General features: G+C 56.1%; 1 protein-coding gene across 2 annotated transcripts; it reads right to left on the reverse strand.

Annotated features, from left to right (window-relative positions):
* Positions 1–7,956: 7,956 nt before the first annotated feature.
* Positions 7,957–27,666, reverse strand: MCM5 (minichromosome maintenance complex component 5). Of its 2 annotated transcripts, none has more exons than XM_057743139.1 (17): positions 27,307–27,666; positions 26,875–27,049; positions 25,423–25,549; positions 25,212–25,340; positions 22,644–22,816; positions 20,502–20,657; positions 18,395–18,561; positions 17,778–17,949; positions 16,659–16,770; positions 15,271–15,414; positions 15,003–15,068; positions 14,572–14,748; positions 13,847–13,959; positions 12,249–12,377; positions 11,098–11,240; positions 9,051–9,178; positions 7,957–8,202 (listed from the first exon to the last, which is right to left on the reverse strand). In XM_057743139.1, the coding sequence occupies exons 2-17, from the start codon at positions 27,039–27,041 to the stop codon at positions 8,101–8,103; spliced, it is 2,205 nt and encodes a 734-aa protein (XP_057599122.1). In that variant the 5' UTR covers positions 27,042–27,049; positions 27,307–27,666; the 3' UTR covers positions 7,957–8,100. The 2 variants fall into 2 exon arrangements, with proteins under 2 accessions (XP_057599122.1, XP_057599123.1); XM_057743140.1 differs by lacking the exon at positions 27,307–27,666 and adding an exon at positions 27,128–27,259.
* Positions 27,667–27,682: the final 16 nt, after the last annotated feature.

Below are 27,682 nucleotides of genomic sequence, written 5' to 3' on the forward strand. Positions count from 1 at the left end.
AGTCGGCATCACCATCCCCACATCCCCCCCACCCCCACCCCACCCCGCTCCCCACACTGACCCAGGAGGCATTAACTTGGAGAGCAAGCTGAGCATGTGGGCCTTCCAGTGAGCAGCTGGACCCACCCTTTCAGCTTCCATCCTAGGCCCAGGCCTCCCACCCAATCTGTGCCCCAGGACAAGGCTAAAAGTCTGGACAGAGTCCTCTCTAGAGCTGCAGGGGCCTGTTTGAGAAGAGACTGCGGCAAAGGTCTCAGGGATCTTCAGACACTATGGACAGTAAAACATCAGACTCGTCTTTTCTTTGTCGGATACAGGTACCAGGCAGCTGCACTGTACAGGAGAGTCCTCAGTGTGATTCCACCGCTACCACTCTTTAGCTGTGTGACCCTGGCAGAGTTAGTTAACCCCTCTGTGCTTGGTTTCCTCATCTATAACATAAGGGTAGCACCTCAGGGAGGATCAGCTCATACAATGTATGAGTGCCTAGCACAGAGCCGTGCTCAGTAAGTATGGGCCATTGCCCTTCATTCATTCTTTCACTCATTCATTCATTAAACAAGCATTGTGCCTGGGCACTAGACTCAACCTACACATGAACTCCCAGGGAACAGCCCAGGGCAAAGCAAAGTAGCAGAAGGCCCCACTTCCCAAATGAAACCTGTTCCCAGTAACCCCTCCGGCCTGGTCTCTAGATCCTCTCCGTGAACCGTAAGCTGCAGGGTCAGGGGATCTGTCTCACCCTCAAACCCAATGCCACAGGTTTCTGACTACTGAGTCCTTGCGGTTCCCTCTGCTGAAATGCCTTTGCTTCTTGCCCCATCTCTGGTCCCTAAGAGGTCCTTACCTGGCACCATCTCACCTTCGCATCCACGAAAACCCACTCTGTGGGCAAAGGGGACGTCCTTCACTTTCCGTCAGTCTCACCCATCCCTCCAAACCTTCCTGCCCTTCCTATCAACCCCTCCCCATGTTGCGGGCGGAAGTGTGTGTCCTCACCACCACCACCACCACCATCCCCCACCCTCCACCCCCTGACCCCCGCCCGGGACCCACAGGTTGAAGCCCTAATCCCAGAAGCTGAGAATGTGATGATTTGGAGATGGGGCCTTTAAAGCGGTAATTATGTTAAAATGATGTCATCAGGGTGGGGCCCTAATCTCTTCTCACAGGGTCATCCCTGTGTGTGTGTCTGTGTCCTTATCTCTTGGGACGACCATGTGAGGCAAGTGCAGGAAGGTAGCCACACACAAGCCACAGAGAGAGGCCTCGGAGGAAACCAAACCCTCCCTCCCCGCCCTCCACCGGATCTTGGACTTCCGGCTCCAGGACTGTGAGAAAATCAGTGTCTGTCGTTTAAGCCGCCCAGTCTGTGGTGTTTGGCTGTGGCAGCCCGAACAAACCGCTCCACCCCCCACCCCTACATCCAAAGGGCATGTTGCAGGCTCATCGGAACCGGCCTTTTGCTGAGTTCGGGTGGAAGGGGCTGATTACCAGTCTACGGCTCCCAGCCCGTTCCACTTCCCAACAAAATAGCTCTCAAGACTCAGAACACGGCGGCGTGGGGAGGGGGCTGTTAATAAATGGCCTCTTGCAAAGTTTCGGGTGGCCACGTGCTCCCCCAGCACTGTGCTAGGATGTCCTAAATGGTCGGATGAGGTGGTTGATTGACTGTCCCCAGAACCCGCCACACCCTCCGGCCCTGCTTTTTTTTTTTTTGATTCATAAACAATAACATGTGCCATGAACTTGGAATGCACTTTGAAATTTTTATAAATGTTATAAATTTATAAAACCCACTCTTATAAATTTAATATGAGCACACACTCAGAACACTTCCTGTGTCCCAGGCACAGTCCAATGTACTTTACAAACATCGATCCGTGGAGTCCTCACATCCCTCCTCAGGACATGGGCACCAGTATTACCCACATTTGCCAGGTGGGGAAATCAAGGCTCAGGGAGGTGTAGGTAAGTGGCCTAAGGGCACAAGCTAGAGAGTGCAGAGCTGGAATTTGAGCCCAGGCCGCGGGACTCCAAGGCCTTGCTCTTAACCACTGTGCTTCATCGTCTCACCTTTTAAGTGAAAAATGGTTCTTTACGATCTATATTCTATCAAAAGTTGTATTAGAAATCCAAAGAGAAATGTACTCTTTGGTCAGAACACAGTGATTGAAATGAATGTCCACTTCAGCTCATCCACGCATGAAGCTTCCATTTATATCATTTATTGTCAAAAAATACAAAACTGACATGTGTATCTGTATGTTTATATAAAATAGTTGTTACAGCATCCCAAACCGTAAAAACTCCTTTCCAGAGCTGATAGGTGGAACGCTAGTCACTTGCATTTTTGTTTTTTGATTTGTGCGCTGAATGTGTTCTAGTGTATGTATGCTATCCCTTATTTATTTATTTATTTTTTATTGGCTGCTTCTGGTCTTTGTTACTGAGTGTGGGCTTTCTTCAATTGCAGTGAGCAGGAGCTACCCTGCGCTGCACTGCGCAAGCTTCCCATTGCAGTGGCTTCTCTTGTTGTGGAGCACGGGCTCTAGGCGCAAGGGCTTCAGTGGCTGTGGCACATGGGCTCAGTAGTTGCAGCTCGCGGGCTCCAGAGCACAGGCTCAGGAGTTGTGGAACACAGGCTTAGTTGCTCTGTAGCATGTGGGATCTTCCCAGACCAGGGATTGAACCCGTGTCCCCTTTATTGGCAGGCGGATTCATAACCACTGTGCCACCAGGGAAGTCCCTCTTGCGTTTTTTTAAATCCAATATTTTTTGTGGTTTGGTTTCTTAAAGAGTAGAGCTCAGGGTTTAGGCTGCTACTCCGAAGCACTTCTCTAAAATAACACATCTCAAGTGTGGACTGTGTTTATTTCCAATGAATAAGAAGCCAGGCTGATATAATCTTCACGACATTTTCCTTTATAATATGGGTCTTAAGCACATCTGCGCTGTAAGACGTCTGATCCAGTACATGTGAACTAACAGGCGAAGATCACATTAAGGAGTTCCCATGGTGAGTATAAACTAAACTATATCTGATTAAGGACAATTGCAACAGTGTAAGTTTCCAGACCACTGGGCAGAGGGCCTAAATCACAGCCCTCATCGCTCTCTCCTCACTCATGCTCATCCTCCTGGATTTGGGACTGGAGATGGGGTACAGGGTGGCTCTCTTAGCGGAAACGAAAGGTCAAAGACCCACAGAAGCCAGGGTTGGATCGGGGACAAGGGCACCAGCAGAAGCACTGGGCCATCTGAGTAGGAAGAGGTGGAAACAGAATGCGGAAGCCAGAAGGCAAAGAAAACCACAGATGCCCCAGCCCTTCCTGGGATCCCCTCCTCTGTGCTGGGCACAGGTCTGATGGGACATCGGTCACCTCGGTGAGTCCTCACAGCCACCCCAGGAGGGGAGGACTATCGTCACCTCCTTTTTACAGATGAGAAAATGGAGGTGCGAGATTAAGGGACATGCACAGTGGAGGAAGAGGTCTGCAGGAGAGCTTTCCCTGGGTGAGGCGAGGGAGAGATCTGAGAGCAGTGAGGTCCGGGGAGAGGGAGAGCTTGGGATGGAACCCAACGTGGGTTAGGATCCTTCTGCTCGTGGGTTAGGATCCTTCTGCTCGGATTTGCACCAAGACCCCAGGCCTAGCCCCGCAGGGCTCCCAGCTCCCAGCTGCTCACACAGCCTTCCTGCTCTTCCCCGCAGTCTTAATGCCCAGGTATCCATACGTTCACAGCCCCTCTGCCTGCTGCCCCCTCTGCCTGGAAGGCCCTCGGAGCTCCCCACCCTGGAACGCAGCTGTCCAAGTCCTCATCTTGAGCCCCACTCCCGCCCCCACCAACCACGGCCAAGCTGGTCACACCCCCACCTGACCCCTCAGCCCCTCGCCTGCCACAGTCGGGCCATCTGCCCCAGGGGACAGTGACTATGCCCAGGAGGCTGCATGGTGGGCGGGTTCAGAGCACAGCCGGGCTTGAATCCTGACCCCGCCCTCACTCACTGTGACCCATGCCTCTCTCTGAGCCTTAGTTTCCCCATCTGTAACAGCAATGGCAGCCACGACTGCTCAGAGAGCTGCTGGGAAAGCGAGTGGATCCCAGCTTACAAATGTGGGGTGATGCAGTTGGAAAATCACTGCTTTGCAGTCTCCAGAGGCTTGGGCACCAACCCTCACTGGCTGAGACCTCGGGTGAGCACATTCCCGGGAGAAAGCTCTCTCCATCTCCAAGAAATGCAAGCCCAGCCCGGATGCGGGATTAATGCTCAACACTCCCAAACAAAGGAACCGAAGGAAGGGTCCTGCAATGGATTTAAGTGAACACTCCAGTGTCTCCGACTGAACAAGATGAAAGGCAAAGAGGAACCGGATATGCTCTGATGTGCTCAGGAAGGTCAGCATCTACACAGACAACAAAGTGCTGTGTGAAAGGCCCACCTCCTATTATCAAAGCAGAAATGGGCTTTGAACATGAGTGAGTCGGAGAAAAGCTGATTTAGCCCCTCTCACATCTCCATTTCCCAGAACAGTGCTGTCGGAAAGAGCTTTAAGCAGCTGGAAATTGTGGCACAAAAATACATTTGTGATTCAACAATGACCACACTGAGGTATCAAGTCCTCCTGTTCAAGTTTTCAGGAAGATCAAATCATCTTATTTTGGGTTTCTCGTGACTGTCTTCATTTTAATTTTTTTTATAAGTAACATTCAAGTTTTAATTTTTTAATTATTTTTAAATTTATTTATTTATTTATTGGCTATGTTGGGTCTTCAGTGCTTCACGTGGGCTCTAGTTGTGGCGAGCGGGGGCTACTCTGTTGTGGTGTGTGGGCTCCTCATTGCCGTGGCTTCTCCTGTTGCAGAGCACAGGCTCTAGGTGCATGGGCTTCAGCAGTTGCGGCACATGGGCTCAACAGTTGTGGCTCACGGGCTCTAAAGCACAGGCTCAATAGTTGTGGCGCATGGGCTTAGTTGCTCCGTGGCATGTGGTATCTTCCTGGAGCAGGGCTCGAACCTGTGTCCCCTGCATTGGTAGGCGGATTCTTAACCACTGCACCACCTAGGAAGCCCTGTCTTCATTTTCACATGGTGGTTATCTTTAAACACTTCATCTAATAATATATTAGAAAAAGCTGTTTAACCTATATTAATACATTCATGCTTTGCTTGAGGTTTTCTACTTCCAAATGTATTTTAAGTACCAAATATTTTATTTCACTGATTTGTTTTCAATCTTGTGAATTCTACCTTTTTTAAAACAAAATTTACTCATATTGGTATTTCAATATTAGGCAAAATAATGACCAAAAAACTGTCATTACTGATTTTCTCCAAAACTGCTGTTACTAGAACTTTCTACCACTCGAACCTCACACGACTCATGGTGATGACTCCTACGACCTCCAGTTTACTGATAAACTCAGGCCCACAGAGATCAATGAAACAGAACAGAGAGCCCAGAAATACACCCACTCACATATGGTCAATTAATTTACAACAAAGGAGCCAAGAATATACAACGAGGAAAGGACAGTTTCTCTCAATAAATGGTGTTGGGGACTTCCCTGGTGGCATGGTGATTAAGAATCCACATGTCAATGCACGGAACACGGGTTCAAGCCCTGGTCCAGGAACATCCTACATGCTGCGGAGCAACTAAGCCCGTGCGCCACAACTACTGAGCCCATGTGCCACAACTACTGAAGCCTGTGCACCTAGAGCCCATGCTCCACAACAAGAGAAACCACCGCAATGAGAAAGCCTGCACACTGCAACAAAGAGTAGCCCCCACTTGTCACAGCTAGAGAAAGCCCTCACACAGCAACAAAGACCCAACACAGCCAAATAAATAAATAAATAAATAAATAAATTTTTTTAAAAAATGGTGCTAGGAAAACTGGGCAGCCTCATGAAAAGAATGAAACTGGACCACTATCTTACACCATACACAAAAATTAACTCAAAATGGATTAGTGGCTTAAACATAAGACCTGAAACCATAAAACTCCTATAGAAGGAAGCATAGACAGTAAACTCCTGGACATCAGTCTCGGTGCTAATTTTCCGGATTTGACACCAAAAGCGAAAAATGAATAAGTGGGACTACATCACTAAAAAGCTTCTGTACAGCAAAGGAAACCATCAACAAAATGAAAAGGGAGCCTATGGAATGGTAAGCAACATGTAAATCATACCTGATAAAGGGTCACTATCCAAAATATACACAGAACTCATACAACTCAATAGCAAAAAACCAAACAATCCAATTAAAAGATGGGTAGATCTGAACAGATACTTTTCCAAAGAAGACATACGAATGGCCAACAGGCCCATGAAAAGATGCTCGACATCACTCATCACCAGGGAACTGCACATCAGAACCGTAAGGAGGTACCACCTCACGTCTGTTAGAATGGCTATTAGCGAAAAGACAACAAATAAATGTTGGTGAGGATGTGGAGAAAAGGGAACCCTTGTGCACTGCTGGTGAAGGTAAACTGGTGCAGGCACTACATAAAAGAGTGTGGAGGTTCCTCAGAGAATTTAAAACAGAACTACCGTATGATCTGGCAATTTACTTTTGGATATTAATCTGAAGAAAACAGACACATTAACTCAAAAAGGTATTTGCACTCCCATTTTCATTGCAGCATCACCTACAATAGCTGAAGTACAGAAACAAACTAAGTATCCATCGATAGATGCAGAGATAATGTGGTGCATATGCACAACAGAGGATCACTCAGCCATTAAAAAAAAAAAAGGAAACCCTACCATTTTGCCACGGACAGGTCTTGAGGGCATTATGTTAGGTAAGCTAAGCAAGGCAGAGAGCACTACTGCATCATCTCACTTATGTGTGGAATCTAAAAAAACCACACACAACAAAAAAACCAAACTCAGAGATAGAGAACACATGGATGGTTGCCAGAGGTGGGATGGGAGGGGGCCCAGCAGGGACAACACACACGGGTGGAGGGGATTAAAAGCTACAAACTTCCAGGTATAAAATACATAAGTTATGGAGATGTGATGTACAGCATGGTGACTACAGTTTACATACTGAGTATCTGAAAGTTGCCAAGAGAATAGATCTTAAAAGTTCTCATCATGATAAGAAAGTGTGTAACTATGTGTGGTGGCCGGATGCTAACTGGGAAGGAAGGAAGGGAGGGAGGTAAGGGAGAGAGAAAGCACGATAAAGAATGGCATAACAAAAAAACAAACTGGGAGTCCCCTGGTGGCCTAGTGGTTAGGATTCGGGCTTTCACTGCTGTGGCCCGGGTTCAATCACTGGTCAGGGAACTGAGATCCCACAGGCCACTGAGATCCCAGCATGAGCAAAAAAAAACAAAACATGAAACAAAAAAACAAACTTGGGCCCAGGGAAGTCAGGTGCCTTACCTGAGGCCACACAGCTTGTGGGTGGCACGCTGGGAGAGAACCAGCCTGAGTTCCAGCATCCCTCTTACCTACTTTGCTCTATGTCCCCAAATCCAAAACCATCATAGTCTCACCACACTACCTGGCCCTTCCTGGACATTCACTACCAGTGGCTCACTTCGCCTGACCACAGCCCTGTGAGGGAGGCACTAGGGTCACCCCCATTCATAGACTAGGAAACTGAGGCACAGAAAGGTTCGGTGAATCCAGCCAGTCTGATGTAAAACCGTGGCTCTCATCCATGCACTGGCTGCTGGGAACAGCTGCAGGCTTTCCCAAGCCCCTCCACACACTGCGTCTTGTTGAATTCTCATCAGCGCCGGCAAGAAGCGGGCTGGACCCTGCCCACCCAGCAGCTGAGAACCTGAGTGCAGAGGTGAGTGCCAGGCCCGGGAGCCCAGGGGGCAGATGCAGGGCAGAAATCCAGTCTGTCAGGCTCCAAAGCCTGTCCCTGGCCCCATGAGGGCGGGATGGGGGTGACAGGCCACCCAGTGCAGAGGCCCACAGATATCCAAACACACTACAGCTTTATTGTCTCAATAAACTCCAAAAGCACATTTCCTGGATCTGCAGGCGGAGGCAGAAGCCGGAGGCGGCGAGGCAGGGCAGCTGGAGGTGGGGTGACGGCGGCGCTCCTACCGCGGGAGGCGCGGCTCACTTGAGGCGGTAGAGGACCTTGCGCTGCATGCGATGCTGGAGCTCGCCCCGCCGCAGCATGAGCTGCAGGACCTTGTGGATGGCGTGCTCCGGGTATTTCTGCAGGACACAGGCCAGGGTGAGAGGCGTGCCTCCCGGGGACCCCAGACACCCTGCCCACGGGGAGCCCGGACACCCCCTGCTCACTGGGAACCCTCCAGCCTTCACATTCCACCTCTCTGCATCCTAAGACGGGCTCAAATTTCCTGAGTGCCTACATGTCAGGCCCTATTTTAAGTCGTCACATACTTGAACTGATTCCATCCTACCACATCCCTACTCAGCTGGTATGGTGACCATCCCCATTTTATGGAGAAGGAAACTGAGACACAGAGAGGCCAAGTCACTCACTCTAAGTCACACACCAATTAAGTAGTAGAGATGAGACTTCAGTTGAGCCATCTGACTCTAGAACCCCAGCTCCTGACACCCCCAAACCCCTCTAAGTCTCGGTCTGCTCACCTCTCGAATGGGTGTGGTACCACCCACTGCATGAAACTGCTCTAAGGGTAAGAGGAGATGAGTTACGTGAAAGGGAACTGAGCCCTGAAAAACCGGGACTGTCCCTGTGATTTCAAAGATGATGTCAAGTTCCCCACAGCTTCTAGAAGGCCCATCCTCTCTCTATGGGGTCGAGAGCGCCGCCCCCGGTGAGCTGGGTGGCTCACCCTCCTGGCTCTGCCCCTCCCCATGCCCCCTCCCACACAAAGGCCAGGCAATGAGGGGAGGCAGACACAGAGGGCTGGGGAAGTCTGGGAGGCTCCAGCAGAACCTCAGCAGCCTCTCCTCTCCGCTCCTAATGTGACAAAGAGAGTCAAAAGGGGGGAAGCGCGAGGGGCAGGCGGGGCCAAGGAACAGCTGCCCCTTCCGCATCCCGGGCCTGCCCCTCAGCGGGCTGGGAGGCCCACCTGCTTGGTGAAGTCCTGGATGATGCTGTGCTCCGACACCTGCGAGCCGATGGCAAAGCGGCGCTTGAGCTGCTTCTCGATGCGGCTCAGCAGCTCCTGGTCCTCCTGGCTGGTGAAGCCCTCCACGCCTGCGGGCGCAAGGAGGGAGACGCAGAGTGGGGACCTCAGGCTGCCCACAGCGGGGAGCGAGCGAGGCTCCGCAGGGAAAACGAGAGGAGGAGGAAGAGCGTGCCCGGGGGCGACCGACAGAGAACCCGAGTCAGGGACAGGGCAGACGTGTGGGGAAGGGTGCTGCGGGCACAGGGAACGGCCGGCGCAAAGGCCCGGAGGTGGGAGATACGCCCACCTCATTCAAAACCTGGTTGGGGGGCCAGGGACATGGCCACAGAGGGGCCAGGTCCTGTGGACCCTGGAGGCCACGGCACAGGTTTTTTTGATTCTGGTGAGCAGAGCGGCCACTAGAGGGCTCTGCAGAGGGCCATGAGCTGAGCACCTGGACCCCAGGCAGCTGGTCAGGCAGCAGGGAGACTTGCTGGAGGAGTCTATCTCAGATGGAGAGCTGGAGGAGACCTAGCAGCCACCCAGGAGCGAGCTCAAGCTGCCCTTCAGACCACATCTGCGAGGCACCCCAAGCAGCCCGGACAGGCCAGCGCGTGATTTTCAACCATTGCTGATGGAGGCCTGCAGAGAGGCCTTGGTGTTTCAGCTACAGGGAGGGCATGGCTGTGGTGGGGGAGCCACTGAGAGGGAATGCAGGCTCCAAGTTGAAATGAGTCTGCAAGCTAAACACTTACACAGCCTGCAAAGCCCAACTCCAGTTTCACTGCCCCAAATCACACCAGTCCTGTGCCCTGCGCTCTCCGTAGGCAAATGTTTCACGGGACAGGAAGCCCCTCCAGGGCAGAGGCTGAGTCATCTTCACCAAGGGGAGGGCGGGGCAATCATACTCCACCCACCTCCCCCGCCCCAGCCACACTGGCCCTTGAACTCGCCAAGCCTGCTGTCCTTGGGGTCTTGCCACTCAGCCCTCTCTCTACCTGGCGTGCCCGCCCGCCCCCAATCCAGGGAGCCACGTGTCCTCACTCACACCACTCCCTGCTTCCTGCCACCTCCTTAGAGCCCATCCCGGACCACCCGAGGGCCCTCTCCAACACACCTGACCTGCTGGAATTCCACCCCCGCCCCCCGGCACTCTTTACCACCTTAGCGTGCTGTGTTTGCCTCTTTGCTGTGTCTCCCCTGTGGAGAACGGGGGCCTCACAAGGCCGGGACTTAGAGATCTGCTCACTCCTACACTCCCAGCACCAGAACAGCCAGCAAACACTAAGCATCAAGCATCTGCTGGGGAAGGAAGGCATTTGTCCCGGGGGAGCCTGGCACAGCTTCGGTGCTCTGCAAAGCGCCCAGAGGCGGAGGCTGAAGCAGGCAGCAGGACCTACAGCAGCCTGACCCACGCTGACCTCGGGGTCAAAAGACCTGCATTCTAGCTGGGTGAACGGTGACCTTGCGCACCATGAAAAGGCCTCTCTGGCTGTCAGCTTCCTCATCTCTAAGAGGGGAAGAGCTAAGCACCCAGCCTGGCTTCTGGGGGTTTTGGGGGCAGCTGTAAGTAAAACGGGGCAAGAGCTTTGGAAGCACTCAAATGGTTACAGTTCAAAAACAGGGGTGGGACTTCCCTGGCGGTCCAGTGGTTCAGACTCCACGCCTCCCCTGCAGGGGGCACAGGTTCGATCCCTGATCAGGGACGTTCTGCGTGCTGCGTGGGGCAGCCAACAACAAAACCAGGTGCCAACTACTGTTCTTAACTGATGATAAAACTGTGAATCGTAATAATGAACTGGGGCAAGAGGACTGTGCTGCAGACTCTGGAGAGACGCTGTTCTTCCCATCTTGGGGGAAAATGGCTGGTGGAGGTTGGAGACAGGAGAGGGGCTTATTCCCGGGAGGAAGCACAGAGACCTCAGCATATGCAGAGAAGCAACAAGCACAGCAGGTGTCCAGCATGAGCCCTGCCCACGGAGCCCACAGACCACCTGCGCCTGCTCACCTGACAGGGTGCCGGACAAGGCGGCGTCCAGTGTGGACACTTGGAAGAGCCTCAGAGCCTCCTCCACGTCTGCCTCTGTGGCAAAGGGCTGCAGCTTCATCTTGCTAAGGGCCTCGGCAATGCGCACGATGGCCTCCAGCTGCCTGTGTGGAAGCAACGGGACACCAGGGCAGACTCAGCCCATCTTCTCTCCCCTGTCCTGCCCCGACCTCTGGAAGGTGCCAGCCCCAGGTAGTAAAGACTACAGGGGAGACTACTGGCTGTCCCCGTGATCCATCTCCCTTAGTAATGAAACCCAATATCTACTCCAGCACATGGAGCCCACCTAAAAGACATTTCCCAGTCTCTCTTGCATCTAGGTGTGTCTGTGTGACTAAGATGTGGCCAGTAAGTTATAAGTCCAAACATTTTACAGGAACTTCATGAAGTGTCCTTTAACAATGGACCTTTCTTTTTCTTCCTCTCCTGCCACCTGGAATATAGAGGTGATGGCTGGAGTTTCAGCAGCCATCTTAGGCGATGAGGATAAAGGTGAGCCTGAAGGAGCCCAGGTTGCTGATGACTGAAAAGCCACCACACAGGTAGGAATACCTTCCCTCAATCATTTTTACATAAGACGGAATAAACCCCCAATTTACTTCAGCTACTTCATTTGGGTTTTTCATTACATACAGTCAAATCCACTTCCAACTAATCAGTGCTGGAAGCAGGATTCAAACAAGGTAGGTCCAAGTCCTTAGTCACTCTACTGTATAAGCTCAAAAGAGTGAGAAGAGTTAATGGCTAAGAAAACTGAGGTCCAGAAAAGGAAAGCAATTTCCCTGCCATCAGACAGTGACTGGAGGCTAGGACCAGGTCTCCTGACTCCCAGCCTGGACACTCCTTCACCCTCAGGCCTCCCTGAGATGGGGGAAGCTAGACGGAATTCAGAAGACAGGGTTCCAGATTCTCCCAACAGGAAACAACACCAAGAGACACAGATAAACAGGGAGGCCACTGTCTTCACTCCCAAAGGAATGCTCCCTGCCCAGCAGCCCCGACCGTGGCCTGCACTGCGTGGTCAGCAACGGCCCCAGCGCCAGACTTGCTGGGCACACCGTGCCTTGTGAACCGAGGCCGCCCGCCCAGCCCGGCCTGGCCCACCCGCTCACCGCACGGTGATGGGGATGCTGGAGCGGCGGTCGCTGTCCCTCTCGTGCTGACGGGCTCCACTCCGCATGATGATGTACCGGTTCTTCAGCTTCTCTGCAGCCGCTGCCGAGAGCCGGGGGCCACACTTCCTACAGGACGGGGAGCGGCTGCCATGAGGCTGGGAAGGAATCTTGGGGTACCCACCCTGGCCCTGGCCCTCGGCTGGCTTGCAGACATAGGCTTTCCGGGCCCACCAGACAGCAGGCTCACAGCGGTCCTCCCCACAACACATTCAGGGACAAGATGCACAGTGACACCCAGGAAGGGCTCCCAGTGACTGCTGTCTAGGGGCAGGGAGCACCCAGACTCTCCCAGGGGAGGGAGGCTTAGGGTCTACCTCCACCCCATCCCCTCCACCCTGCAGCCCCGCCCCAGCCAACGGAAGAGTCACTGCTTTAGGGGAAGCCTTAGATCACCTCATCCTCAGGATGAGGTGACTGGGGCCAGAGGGAGGGAGGAAACTCCCCAAGGCCACCTGGGACCTGGCACCAAGGGAGGACTAGAATCTGGGGCTCTCAGACTCACACCCAAGGGCCTGAAGCTCTGAAGACATGGCCATGAACAGCTCAGAACCATGACAAAGACCCAGGTACCACTGGGCACCGCGCCACCCATCATCCAGGTGGAAGCAGTGAGTAGGGACCCACCCGAATGCAGCACTTCACCTCCCATCACAAAGGTACTCAAAGGTCCCTCCACCCTCGGGTTTTAGTTCCAATAAGAGACAGCGGAGGTGGGGTCCAGGATCGTGGAACAAGGGCTAAAAGCACAGCCTCTGGAGCCAGGTACCTGGGTTCCAATCCTGGCTCCACTACCTCCTGTCTGTGACCCCGGACAAGTTACTTAACCTTTCTTGGCCTCAGCTTCCCCATCTGTAAAATGGAATACACCAACCGCATAGGTTTGGGGAGAAGGATGAAGTTCACATGTATAACACTCAGAATAACATCTGGCACAGAATAATTACTATGCATACGACTACTACCACTGGCAATCTGTGAGAACAACAGTGGTTAAGGTTGCAGCTGCCATTTACTGAGTGTTTACCTGGGGCAGGGCTGTGCTAAACACTCACTCATCATCTTGTGTGATGCTTAAAAAGCCCCAGCACACAACCACCCAGGGAAAGCGAGGCTGAGGTCAACTGACTTGCCCAAGGACACACAGTGGGGGCAGGTGTCACCCAGAGCCCCTGTCCACAACGCCTCTCTGCACATCAAAGTCAAGGGGATCTTCAGGGCTAAACCAAAATCTTTCTTTTTTTTTTGGCCTCGCCATGCAGCATACAGGATCTAGTTCCCCGATCAGGGATGGAACCCATGCCCCTTGCACTGGGAAAGCAGAGTTTTAACCTCTGGATTGCCCTGGAGACCATCTAAATTCTCCACCTTTGCTCTGGAGATGGGGAAACTGAGGCCAAGAGCCACTGAGCGACCGTGTGGGTCAGGAAGGAGCGGAGCTAAACCCTCAGGGCCTCAGCTCAGGCATCCTGATGAAGAACTCCCACCCCAGGGCAGCCGGACAGCCCCACTCCGCAGGGCCTGCATCCAGGACTCACGAGCGGCAGTAGGCGATGAACTTCTTCAGCTTGGCCAGGTCGATCTCACCCTCCACGGCCTGGGTCTGTGTCAGTGCACTCACGTGCAGGGTGATGACGTGTTTAGCCAGCATCTGGGAGGCGGAGGGAACACGGGGTCAGCCCACAGGCCTCCCGAGCCAGGTGGAGCAGACAGGGAGGGAGGGAAGAGCTGCCAGGGCTAGAACTGGGGGAGGGGGGAGGGCCCCTCTCTCCTGGGGGTTCTCAGCTGATAGGACAACATCCCAGAGCTGCCAGGGCCGTCTCTGCCACCACGAAGGCCGCAGCTGCCTGAACAAGCCCCCACCAAGGGTGGTTGAGCCCAGCGGCAGAGACAGCGGCACCCAGACGACCCCGAGACTGCACCCAGCGGGCCTCGCACCTCCAGGCTCGTCCACGGCCTAAGCCCTTGAGTTCCTCTCAGAAACTGACTAACCGGATTCTAGTATCAATACTTGCAACCAAAGGTCAACCCCCTGGTTTCATATAGAAGGAACTGACACCCCAGGAATGAGTGACCCCAAGTCTCACGGCACATTGCATGCAGGAGGGGCAGCGCTCTTGGAGTCCGCAACCCCACCTCCTTGGTGGCCCACTCATGAGCCGATGCGGTGGCCAGGGCTTCGGGCCCAGCCCTCTGTCTGCCCCCCTCCCCCACCCCCCACCCCCAGACCCGCGGGCCTGGCCAGAGCCCGGCCCCCACGCACCACATCCCTCTCCTCGTTGTGCTCGTCCTTGACGATGAAGATCATGTCGAAGCGGGACAGGATGGTGGGCATGAAGTCGATGTTGTCCTCCCCCTTTGTCTCGTCCCAGCGGCCGAACACCGAGTTGGCGGCAGCCAGGACGGAGCAGCGGGAGTTGAGGGTGGTGGTGATGCCAGCCTGACGGGTAAAACGGGGCAGGGGGGCAGAGAACAGAGATGAGAACATGGGGTCACGACCCTCTCGGGTGTGCACACCCACATATAGGTGTGCACACCCACATATATGCGCACACATCCACATATATGTGCGCACACACGATTCCAGGACCACTGCTGTGGCCAAGAGGCTGGGCCGCTCAGGGCAGCCTGAGCCCGGCCCCTCCCAGCACCCCAGGCACCGCTCTGCCAGGCTGGACCAGGGAGGGCGCTCACCTTGGCGATGGAGATGGTCTGCTGCTCCATGGCCTCATGGATGGCCACACGGTCATCTTCTCGCATCTGTGAGGAAGAGAGAAATGTCAGCCTGGCTCTCCTCTCCCCACTCTCCAGGTGCGGAAACTGAGACTCAGAGAGGTTTGGCTACTTTCCAATAGTGACTGGAGCTCTCCAAGTCAAAGGTGGTTTCTGCCATCCAAGTACAGAAGGCCACACCCCCAGCCCACAGCCACCAGGCACCACCACCCCACCCTGCCAGGCTCACCTTGTCAAACTCATCGATACAGACGACCCCACCATCGGCCAGGACCATGGCCCCGCCCTCCATGATGAAGTTCCGGGACGAGGGGTCCCTCATCACTGAGGCTGTCAGGCCAGCCGCACTGCTGCCTTTCCCAGACGTGTACACCTGGGGGAGGGTGGTGGAGGGTCAGGGCCCATCACAGCTCTAGCCTCATGCTGACCCCGTAGGGGCCCCAGGAGCTGGAGCTCGCCCCAGGTCACACACCACAGCTGGCTACAGGGCAGACATCTCAGCATTCCTCTTCTGATGGGGGGGCCACTCCAGCCCCAGCCTGGCCTGCAGGTTCTCCCCTGGGGGGGCGTTCACATCTGTCACTCACCTGAACCCCATGACTGTCCCATGAAGCAGTCCCCAGGGACCCAGCTCATGGAGGAGCCATCTGAGGCTAAGAGGAGAGGAATGACACCCTTCCAGGGGGCCTCAGGGCTGGGTGGACTCCTGATTCCCAGGAAAGGTGTCCCCACCCAGAGTCCCTTGTCACCTTTGCATGGACCTGTGAGCCACGTGCTGCCACGGAGCCCGTGAACCATGGCAAGTCCACAGCCAGATGGGCTCAAGTGTATGAAACACACAGGGGTTTCAAACTTAGTGACAAAAACAGAGTGTAAAACGTTCTCTTATATTACGCCACATGTTGAAATAATTAAACAGAATTAGTAAGATTAATTTCACCATTTTCTTTTACTTCAAGAGGCTACTAGGAAACGTACAAGCCCCGAGGCTCACATCTGGAGTCCACGTGTGTCTTCCCTGGACGGCACGGGCACAGGACACTCAGCCCACCTCACGTCTACCCAGAGACCACACCACCCCCCGTACGACCACGCAGCCGTCCTCACCCCCTCGGATCCCCCAGACCCACTTGTCACTGCACAGGGGACCCGGCTGAGCAGACACTCAGGGTCAAATCCCCATGCTAGCACGTACTAGCTGTGGGACCTTGGGCAGTACGCTGAGCTGTTCTGTACCCCCGTTTCCTCATCCATAAAACAGGGGTAACAGAACCTACCGCACAGAGCTGAGCTGAGCTGAGCTGAGCAGTAAACTAATCAAGACACGGAAAGCACTGCATGCAGTGCCTGGGCCTTGATTTCGGCCGCGACTGCAATGTTAAGGTTTAGCAGATGGATCAACTGAGGCTCTGAGACATTGGGAGACTTGCACAAGGCCCACAGCCAATTACCTACCGGCCAGGCTGAGACCTAAACCCCATCCGGTCCAGCGCTCCGCCTGCCGCCCCAAGCCCACACACGCCATCGGTCCCCTCCCTCCTCTCTCCTCCGTGGCCCCGCCCGCAGCCTTCCTCCCCATGCGGCGCCGCGGCAGACAGAGGCGGTCCCGACACTCACCCCGATGGGAGAGCACTTCTCCACAAACTTCAGCAGCTGGGACTTCGCCGTCCCCGGGTCCCCCAGCATCAGCAGGTTGATGTCTCCTCGGCAAGTGAGGCCGTCGGGGAGCCTGCGGGGATGGGCAGGCGGGCCAGGTGAGCAAGGGGAGAATCCAGCGAGGGCTGGGACGAGGCTGGACAGCGGTCTGGCTGTCAGCCTGCCGACCTGTCAGAAGCCTCAGAGCAGGTGGGGAGGCAGGGGGGCTCTGGCCTGAGGGCCACATTCACAGCCAGCTGTGTCCCCCAGCCTCATCCGTGGGGACGTGCCTCCCAGGGAGGGGAGGGTGAGAGGAAATGACACTTAAGAGCTGGGCTTGGGCACACACAGTCAGCATCTGACAAACACCCCGTCCCAGCTGCAGAGAAGGACGGAGAGGGAGCCGCCAGCAGGCTGCGCACGGTACCGTGGAGCACACACCACAAGGGCAGGCTCCGGGCCCCAGCACATGTGCCTTTAGCTCTCTATGCCTCAGTTTCCTCATCTATGAAATGGGCTGGATCGTAGCTTTCTCACAGGGCTAATCTGGGGACTGACTGGGCTGCAAACACATGAAAGTGCTCATAAGAATGTCTGGCACATGATAAGAACTCAGTAACTTGTAGCTGCCAGTAATATCCTTACTTTCTACACCTCCACTATTTTAGAGTCTCAAAAGGACACATGATGTCCACTGAGCATGAGGCTTTCACCTGTCTCATTCATGTGGAGACCTAGGTTCAGAGAGGTGGTGTCTCTTGCCCAAGGTCGCAAGGTAATAAATAAGTAGCTATCAGAGATGTGAGCCCTGGTCTCAGACTCCAGGCCCAGAGCTCTCCCCTGCATTTGCCAGCTCCCGACCCCACAAGTCCCCAGGCTAGCCAGGGCCGGGGATTGGTCTGGAAGGAGGGCATGGACTAGCCCCCAGCCAGCTGACAGCAAGCCTGGGAGCTGGGGAGGGTGCCTAGAGTAGCAGGGGGCGGGGGGCTGAGGGTCCCGGGCAAATGAAAAGAGAATTCAAGTCCTGACCATCTGGCAGCTGCCCTTCTGTGGACATGTGGCTCGTTCCCCTCCCCGGACCTGGGGGGCCTGGACCCCCACCTCTTTCGGGAACCCCCGAAGAGCAGGCAGGCAATGGCCTTCTTCATGTCCATGCCCCCAAAGATGGAGGGGGCGATGCTCTTGGAGATGACCTCGTAGACGTTGGGCAGGGCAGCCAGGCACCGGAACTCCTCCTCCTCCTGCGGGGTCACAGCCCCGGCAAAGCTGCGGCCTGTGTGGGCAGAGGTTGGGGGTGCATGAGTGCCGCGAGGGAGAACCTCAGCCCATCACCCCGGGCCGGTCCAGGGCCTCCCCCAGGCAGGGCCCTCAGAGCCAGGCAGTGCGAGCGTCAGTCTGAGCACAGACAACCCCAGTTCTCCCCGTCAGGGGTGGGCCTGTACATCCCAGGGTCCAGCAAGCGAGGGGAAGAGTGGGGGGGGCGGGGAAAGTGGTCTGAGGCGTTAGAAGGCCAGGTGATGGAGGCCCTCAGGGACCACAGGGACATCTTTCATCTTGCTGAGGGGGGTGACACAGTGTCTCTGGTCATGACAGCACCGCTCACCCTGGCCACCGTGCAGAAAAGAGTGCAGGGTGAGGGTGGAGACAGGGAGACTAGGAGGAAGCCCACCAACAGCCCAAGGGAGGGACGATGAGGGTTCAGCCCAAAGCCCACTCACCAGAACCATCTGTGTCCACCTGGATGCCTAGGACTCGGATGTAGGAGCTCCGGATACCCACGCCCACCCTGTCGCGGCCCCTGTTGGAGGTCAGGCCAAACTTCTTGATGGAATAGATGCCCATGATGGTGACCCTGTTCCCAGGGACAACCTTGTCACACAGGTACCTGAGAGGAGGATGGGGAGGAAGAAGGTGAGAGCCTGGCGGGGGCAGGGAGCCCCTGGCTCCCCCACCCCATCACACTGGCCGTCCACCTCGGCATTTCTGCACAAGGCCTCATGGGCTGGCTCCAGCCCCTGCACCCCCCAGGGCCCTCTCCTTCTCATCACAACCCAGCCCACGCATGGACAGCCCAGCTGCTAGGAGGAGGACTGGCCTTGGTCATGGTGGCGGCCTGACCCTTCCATGGCCTTCAAGAGCTCATCTGGGGGCTTTCTAGGTGGCGCAGTGGTTGAGAATCCAGCCGCCAATGCAGGGGACACGGGTTCGATCGCTGCTCCAGGAAGATCCCACGTGCCGCGGAGCAACTAAGCCCGTGCACCATAACTACTGAGCCTGCGCTTTAGAGCCCATGAGCCACAACTATTGAGCCCATGTGCTGCAACTACTGAAGCCCACGTGCCTAGAGCCCATGCTCCGCAACAAGAGAAGCCACAGCAATGAGGAGCCTGCGCACCACAATGGCGAAGAGTAGCCCCCACTCACTGCAACTAGAGAAAACCCAGGCGCAGCAACAAAGACCCAACACAACCAATCAATAAATAAATTTATTAAGAAAAAGAGCTCATCTATTATGCTGGTCAGGGTTGGAGGGTCCACCCCAGCCCCTCAGGTGCCCCATCTCCACCTCACCTGCTGTCAGACATGCTGCAGGACTCCCTGGCCATCCTGGGGGAAGCCTTCCTCCTCACACCCTCCCAGCCTCCCTGCAAGGGCCACTCCCCGTTTCTGCCTCTTCACAGCTCTGAGAGCTCAGCCAAGTCATTTTGCCTCTGGACTTTAATTTCCTCTTTAAAAAAAAAAGATGTTGAAACAAGGAAGTCTCTTAGCCCCTCCAGCCAGAACCATGCCCCAGTGCAGCATGGACAGAACACCGGGGCGTGTATCCCTACTCTGCCACCTAGAAGCTGTGCGACCTCGAAGAAGTCACAGCACCTCTCTGAGCCTAGGAGGGGATGATGCAGTGATCCAACCTGCCAGGTTACTGTGGGTCACGTGAGGTACGAGACCCAACAGTGCTTCATCCACGAGAGGCTCACGTCCCCTACAGGACCCTGTCATTGTTAACGTTCTACGACTCCCCTCTTCCAGACCCCACTCTTCAGCTTTGAATAAGCAAATCACAGACCGTTTGAATAATCTAATAAATGCCAAATACTTAATCTGTATGACAGAATCGTGCTCAACACTCAAAGACACTTGTCTTCCAATCTGAATCCCCCAGCAGCTGGACGAGAGATTAAGGCCTGCCACACTGCCCCCGTTTTCCTGGTAAGGAGACTGAGGCTCAGCGAGCTCATGTAACTTGCTCAGGAAGCTGACTTCTACACATTCCACTGCCACCAAGGAAGCTAATGACCTACGGCCCCCCTCCTCTGAGAAACGTGCAGCACAGACCATCTGCAGGCGACATCCAGGTGCGCGAGGCCAGGTGAAGAAGCCCAGGCCACACCGCCACGCCTTCCTCCCAGGTCACCAGGAGGTCACCCAGCATCTTCTGCCCCTTTCCAATCGCCCAGCAATACCCAAGGGAGAATCGTAACAGAAAGCCTGGGGCTGGCATCGGCTGCGAAGAGGCTCCCCCAGCTGCTGGCTATCCGGTTGTGCCACCCCAGTCCTCCCAGTTCTAAGAGGGCTGGGGAGGCCCTGCAGGAAGAACTCAGGCTGGCAGCCCAGCCCCTGCACTCACTGAGCTGGTCCCGCATCCTCGTCTGTACGCAGGGGTGGACCCGCCGGGGCAGATGATGGGGGGACAAGAGCGGAGGCGTGGGGGCAGCACCAGGCGCCGAGCCAGTGTCCCGTACCCAGCCATCCTCCCCCGCGCCCCACCGCGCCCGGCAGTCCACAGGGGCACCTGCCTCGGGCGCCGCCAGGGAGCCCGCGCACCTGTCGCAGTAGAGCTGCATGTGTCTGGGCATCTCGCCGTGAGGCACCGCGTCTGGCAGCTCCTGCAGCTTCAGGGTCTGGAAGTCCACGCACTTGCACTTGTCTGGCATGATGAAGTATGGGTCCAGCGGGCACTTGGGACGCCCAGCCTGATCCCTGCATGGGGGGAAGAAAAGGGTCACCGGGGCTGCCCCCTGAGCCCCAAGGCCAGGGAGTCCATCGCACGAGTCGGCGATCGGCGACAGGACTGGCCAGCGGCAACCTAGGGGTCTCCAGGACCCGGGGGTAAGGCACTAAAGGAGGGCAGCTCGGTGGGGGACACACACAGGGTTGGGGTGGGAGACCTGCTCAGAGCCTGGCTCTCCCATTAACTTGCTGGGAGGCAGACAAGTCACACTCCCAGCACCACCCCCCTCACTGCCCCCACCACAGGTCTCAGTGTCCCCACAGGTAAAGAGGGACCAAATCACCAATGACCTTTCTAGACCCCCCACTCAAATCCCAGGATCTCCCAGTGAGGGTCTGCACCCCTCGAGACCCTGCACAGGGTTCTAGGCATCTGTGCACCTCAACGTAACAAAGGCACGATCACACTATCACAGCAACATTATTGCAAAGCATTGACTACAGGTCGGGCACTGTTCAAGGCACCAGGGACACAGCTGTGAACAGAAAGTCCCTGCTCTCCTGGAGTTCAAGTTCTGGTCAGGGGAGGCCGAGAATTCCACCCAGCAGAGAACCACACACCGGGAAAACAGAGGTGCCGTCAGAAAGGCGGGTCTGTAAGAGGGGACGCACACCACAAGCCTAAGGTGGGGGGGCGGGGAGGCACCCCCGTGAGGTGACATCGGGGGAGAAAGCTGAAGGAAGAAGCGAGGACATGGACTGCGCTGGTTGGAGGGAAGAAAGTTCTGGGCAGAGGAACAGCAAGTTCAAAGGCCCTGCGACAGGAGTGCCCTCAGCGTGTTCCAGGGACAGGAGGGAGGCAGCGAGGCTGGGCCAAGAGAGGGAGGACGGGAGGCTGCAGGGAGCCGGGAGCAGACCACAGAGGGCTGTGCAGGCTGAGACGGGACTTGACTTTGGGAGAGATGGAAACGGCTGACTCGCCTGCAGTGTAAAGGGTCACCTGGCTGCTGAGGGGCGGAGAGACTGGGGGATGGGGGGGGCCGGCGCGGGGGCCCAGCGCCGGGTGAGGGATGACAACAGTGCGAAGAAAGCAGACGTGCTGAAGGTGGTGAGAAACGGCCTGATTCTCCACGTACAAACTTAAAGGCAGAGCCGGAAGGGCTTCCTGACTGTTTGGATACAAAACAGGAAGAAACACCATGAGACCAAGGATTCGGGTCTGAACACCTGAAAAGATGGCCTTTCCATTTTGGGGGTGCGGGGGGTGGGTGGTGATGCGGGAGAGGAGATCTTAGGATGGGATGGAATCACTGGCGTGTAGGACATGAGGTGCATGCAGATCTGCGATGCCCATTAGACACCCACGTGGGGTGTCTGGCAGGCAGCCGGACTGGAGTCTGGGGTGCAGTGGAAACACACATCTGCATGTCCTCTGCACACGGACGGTATTCAAAGCCCAAGATCGCCAAGGGAGTGAGTGTAGAGGAAAGAACGGTGGCTGAGGCCTGGGGTCAGGAAGCTGAGGGGAACCAGCAGCCAGAGAGGGTGGAGCCTTAGGAACAGGGGTCAGCAATGGTTTTCCGTAAGGAGCCAGGCACAAATATTTTCAGTTGTGTGGGCCATGAGGCCACACACTCTGCCTCTGGAGCACAAATGCAGCCAAAGACAACGTGTAAACAAAGGCGCCCGGCGGGTTCCTGGGCCTTCCCTCCAGACCTGCCCCAGCGAGCCAAGGTTTGCGGTAGGAGACTCCAGACGGACTCCCAACCCCGGCTCTCTGCACCCGTTGTCTGGGCTCCCTGGAGGGACAGAACTCACCACTGCAGAGACGCCACCCAGCTCTCAACCCCGAGCCCTGGGGCATCAGGTCTGCGCCCCTCCGCCCACAGGGCATGCCCCCTGCCCCAGCCCCTCCCTGCTGCAGGTGGTACAGGCTGCGTCCTCACCCTTCACATCTCCACTCAGATGTCACCCTGCCGCCCCCTGGTGCCACGGGGCCACGCAAAGCCCACTCACGTGTTGCACTTCCTGGGCAGGGCGTAGCCCTCCAGGCCGGGGCGCATGGCGATGTTGGTGAGGGTGTTGTGGCAGCTGCGACACTGGATGGAGATGCGGGTGGCCTTGGCGCGGACCCCCGAGGCGGCGATGATGATGCCAGGGATCTTCACCAGGTGCGACATCGTGTCCGACTGTAACAGAGCCACGCGGAGGGTGGCCGGTTAAAGGGAGCCAGGGACACCTGGGGTCACGTATGAGAATCTCCTTTTTGCTAACGTATACGGAAGAATTTTGGGATAAAGTGCCGTGTCTGCAACTTACTTAAAAATATTTCAGCAGAAAAAAAGAGAAAGCAAATAAGGCAAAATACCAACAGCCATTATATCCAGGCGGAGGTAGGTGAGGGTCATCACGCTATTCTCACGACTTCTGTGGGTGTGACTTTTTTTTAATAAAAAACGAAAAACAAGAAAAGTTCCTTTCATCATCAACTTTTCTTCCCCTTCCCAGGAGGGTTTTCTGGGACAGACAGGAGGCTACAGGTTCGTGCTGATGCCCCTCCGAAGCCCAGGAGGCGGGGAGGGGAGCAGGAGGGGAAAGGGGGGAAGGAGGCTGGCCCCACCTCTAATATGTGAGGCCAGGGCACACGTGCCTGCCATGGCCCAGGGGGACCCGAGAACTGCTGAAACCCCCACAGAGCTTATTTTCTGGAAAACAATCTACAGGCTGCAGGGATCCGAGGCCTCCAGGATCCCAGGCTGGAAAGGACCAGGGCTGCCTCCGCCCCTAAGCCGCCCTGACTAGGAGGGCTCCTCCTCTACCACAGGACACCCATCACCGGAGGCAGGCCAGTCACTGGCTTTTCCAATGGGTCTGAGAATAGGAAGCTGTCCAAGTGGAGCTGAGGTTTGCTTCTCTGAGGAAACAGCTGCCCCACAAGACAAGTCCAATGCCGCCTCCGCAGACAGGCGAACGTGTGATGCTCGGTTTAGTTCCACACACGGTCCCAGGGCCCCTCCCAGGTGCTGGGCACAAAGACGAAGCCGACATGCTCCACAGCCTCGAGAGCCCAAGCCCAGCCCTGCTCCTGGAATAAACCTGCCATCGTGCTAACCAGGGGAGGCTTGGCGGGGACGCCAGCCAGCTGCAGGACACGGGGATTCCAGAGAAGAATAGCATGTGGCCTGCTGGTGACTGACACGGAGGAGGTGACACTCTCTGGGCCCAGAGTTCACCAGGCACAGCCATGCACACCCTTTCATTTGCTTCTCACAACAGCCTTGTGACAGAACAACCAACGTCAGGCCCTCACTTCCTCCTCAGGAAGCTCTCCTGGCTCCCACTCCTGCCTGTTTTATAAATTCTCCTTCCACACAGCAGAGAGGAGATTTTAAAGATAGAATCAGCCCATCCTCCTACTTGACCCTCAATCCAAGCTCCTTTCCACAGCAGCCAAGACCCTGGCCATCTGGCCCCTCCACCTGCCTCCTCCCTTCTTTTTCCCCCACCCTCACTCCCTGGGGTCCAGCCACACTGGCTTCTTTCTGTCCCTTGAAACCTGCCGCTGTCCCACCCCAGTGCCTTTGAACCTGCTTCTCCTTGAGCCTGGAACGCTCCTCCCTCGGGCTGTCACAGGGCTGCACATCCCTCAGGCTCACCCCAACACCACTTCTTCAGAGAGGCCATCTCTGACCACCACCGCCCGGTCCCTCGGCCACGGTCACGTTGCCTGTTTCCTTTTCTTCATGACTCATACCACAGGACCTGAAACCAGCTCACTGCTCCTTCTCTGTTTCTCCCGCTATAAGCTCCAGGGAGTCTGTCTACAGTGAGGGTCAAGCCCAGCACCCGGTGCGTGGCAGCCACTCGGTAAGTGTTTGTTGAGTAAAACAGATAAACGACTGGATGGCAGACTGGCTCTGCCACGCTCTCCGGCGGCCTCATCACTCTCCAGCCACGCTGGCTGTCTTCCCTAGGCCTGGAACACACCCGGGCCCCCTCGCCTCGCGGTCTTTGCCCTAGCTGTGCCCTCCCCCACCCCCGCCCCCAATGTTCTCTCCCAGCTGTCTGGACGCTGCTTGTTCTCACCCTCAGGTCTCCACTCGGATGTGCCCTCCTCAAAGCAGCCTTCTCCATCTTTTCCAGAGGGGCCCCCACGCCTTCTCATCACCCTCCTGATTTCTCCCCTTGCTCTCAGGCTCATCCACAGTCATCATGGGTGATGTTTACAGGCTTATCCAGTCTCCCTGGAGACAGGAGCTTGTCCTCGAGTTCACCATTGTTTCCCCAGGACCCAACTCATGCTTTGCCCACAGGAGGAGCTCAGCGAACATTTGTCCAATGAGCTAATTTTTCAGGAGCAGATACAGGCTCAGAAAGGTCGAGTGATGGGAGATTACGATTGCCATACATACATTAATATGTATAAAATAGTTGACTAATAAGAAAAAAATTAAGACTATTAAGCAAACAAAAAGTCAAGTGAGTTACTCAGGGTCACACAGCCGGCATCCAGGTCTCTCTCCAAAGCCCCTCTGCACCCACCGCCGCCACCGCCACCCCTTCACCGGGCCTGAGTGGACGCACCTTCAGGCTACGGATGCTGGACGGGCTGGCGTCCGACTTGAGCATGACCTGCACGTCCTGGAGCACCTCGTCGCCGGCGGGCCGGGGCCGGGTCACCTCATCGGCCACCTCCTTGGCGGCCTCCTCCAGCTGGAGAAGAGGAGGGGGACAGGCTGTGAGTGCCCGGAGCGGGTCCAGCCCTGGGGGTTTGGCGGGGTGGGGTCCCACTCACCAGCTGCAAGTGCTCCGCCGGCTGCTTGTACAAGTAGTCGGCCAGTTCCTCGTCGAAGCTGGCCAGGTCCTCCATCTCCACCTCGACCCAGTACTCCCCCAAGTTATAGTGCCGCTTGAGTTCATCCCTGCGGTGGGGACGGGAAGGGCGCAAAGGAGACAACGCTGGCCGAGGTGCGCCCGCACCCTGCGTCTGCCCCCACCACTGCCCCGTCACCCCGCTTCCCAACCACATGTAGTTCCAGGTGGTTCTGCTATGTAATCCTGCAGAGCCCCCTCCCCGGCCCCCCAATGCTGAAAGGCATCCTCAAAGTTCTGTGCAAGGGGTCCAAGCGGTAGTCAAAAGACAGTTCAACGTTCACAGACAGGGTTCTGTACACAGGTGTCGGGGAGACTCCCACTGCAAACCAGTCCTTCTGCTGGACTCCATGGAGCCTTTAACCCTCTCTCGGATACTAACAAACCACACAGCTGGAACTTGGAGACTGAAGGCCTATCTTGTCAACCACTGGACTCTTTTTACATGGCATCCTATGGGACTATCATCCCCAAAACGCATTTGGAGGCCACCAACCTCCTCGGCCTCATCCTTTTCTACCTTATGTCCAGAGCCACATACAAAGCCAGCCTGGCCCTGAGAGCCCCTTGCAGTAACAGGCCACCCCATACCCTGCCCACACATGCAACTGCTCCTATCTGAAATGCCTTCCACACTTGACACTCTTCTCTCAGCTCAAGGTCATCTCAGATCCCCTGAAAGCCTCCCCTAACTCCCCATGTACATTTCCCCTTTCAGGTAATTATCATTTTGTAATTTATTTGTGGGTCTCTATGCTTCACTCCCACTTAGAAGCTCCTTGAGGGCAAGCAGTATGTATCTTTTCATCTTGGTATCTCAGGGTCCAGCACATGGTTGGTCAATGTCAGCTGGTGCGAGAATGAATGCAGGCAGGAGTGGCTATGCCCATTTTACTGATGAAGAAACTGAGGCCCAGAGAGACCGTCATTTGCAAGTCACTCAGCTAATAACCCATCAGGCCCAAGCCTGGATCTGCCAACTCACCAATCCTATGAGGATTTGGTGGGATGTCACCAATGCACAATGACTAGGAGCAAGGACCTTGCCCAGCTCATTCAGTGCTGCAGTCCAGCACCTGGAACAGTGCCTGGCATGCAGCTGGTGCTCAATCAATAGGAACTGAGTGGAATGAATGAATAAGTGAAGTAAAGCGTAACTACCATCTTCACCTTTTGCACCCACAGAGAACTCGATGTACAAGGTACGGCAGACATTACGTGGAAGGACAGTAAGCAACGGATGAAAAGGTACAATCCCTGGAAAAAGAACCAAAGGGCCCAGGTGACTCACGCAAAGATTAACTTCTACAAAACCACATGCCACGGGGGTGCGAGGGAAGCACCGCTGGGGCCGCACCTCCCCTCCTGCCCGCACCTGTACTTGAAGGTGAAGCCCGTGCGGTCGGTGCCCACTCGGTACTGCCGCAGGAACTCCCTGAAGCGCCTCTGCAGCTGCGACTTGCGGGCCTGCCCCTCATCGGCCGCGTTGTCGCCTCCGAAGCTGTCGCTGTAGAAAATGCCAGGGTCGTCGAAGCCCGACATGACTGCACCTGGCGCGGGGACAAGGAGCTGGAGCAGACTGGGGGGGGGGGGTGGGGCGATGGGGGCCCGCGGCGTCCCTTCCGAACCTGGGTCCTCGACTCCGAAGGCGGGGCGGGCGTCAGCCCGGTTCCGCCGCCCGGGCCCCGACCCCGGTTCTCCCGGGAGAAACCCCTGCCCGGCCCCACTGCGCCCCAGACGCAGACGCCTGCCGGCCCCCCGTGGGCCCGGCTCCGCGGTGCCCACCGCCCAGCCCCGCCGTTCTTACCTCTCCCCTCTAGCGCTGCCCGGAACCAGAGACACAGGAAACCCCACGGTCCCCCGCCGAGTTTCGCGGGAAAAACCAGACGCCGCGTTTGGACGCCGCGGCCGCTGCGCCCTCATTGGTTCGCTGGGGCCCCGCGGCCAGTGATTGGGCCGTGCTGCTCCAGTGAGTCCCTCCCCCCCAGTCCCGGCCGCCGAAGAGGATTGGCTGCAGAGAGTATTGCGTCAGGCCTCCTGGCCTCCTTCCGGGCTCCATTTTGCTTGCTGGACAATTTGGCGCGAAACTGACCCTGAGGAAGCGGCGGGGCGGGGCGCGAAGATGGCGGATGGGCGGGCCAAAGTGCGGGGCGGGCGTCCGCGGTCCCTTCTGTGTACTCTTC

The sequence above is a fragment of the Hippopotamus amphibius genome, chromosome 7 (genome assembly GCF_030028045.1).
Source record: "Hippopotamus amphibius kiboko isolate mHipAmp2 chromosome 7, mHipAmp2.hap2, whole genome shotgun sequence".
NCBI lineage: Eukaryota > Metazoa > Chordata > Mammalia > Artiodactyla > Hippopotamidae > Hippopotamus > Hippopotamus amphibius.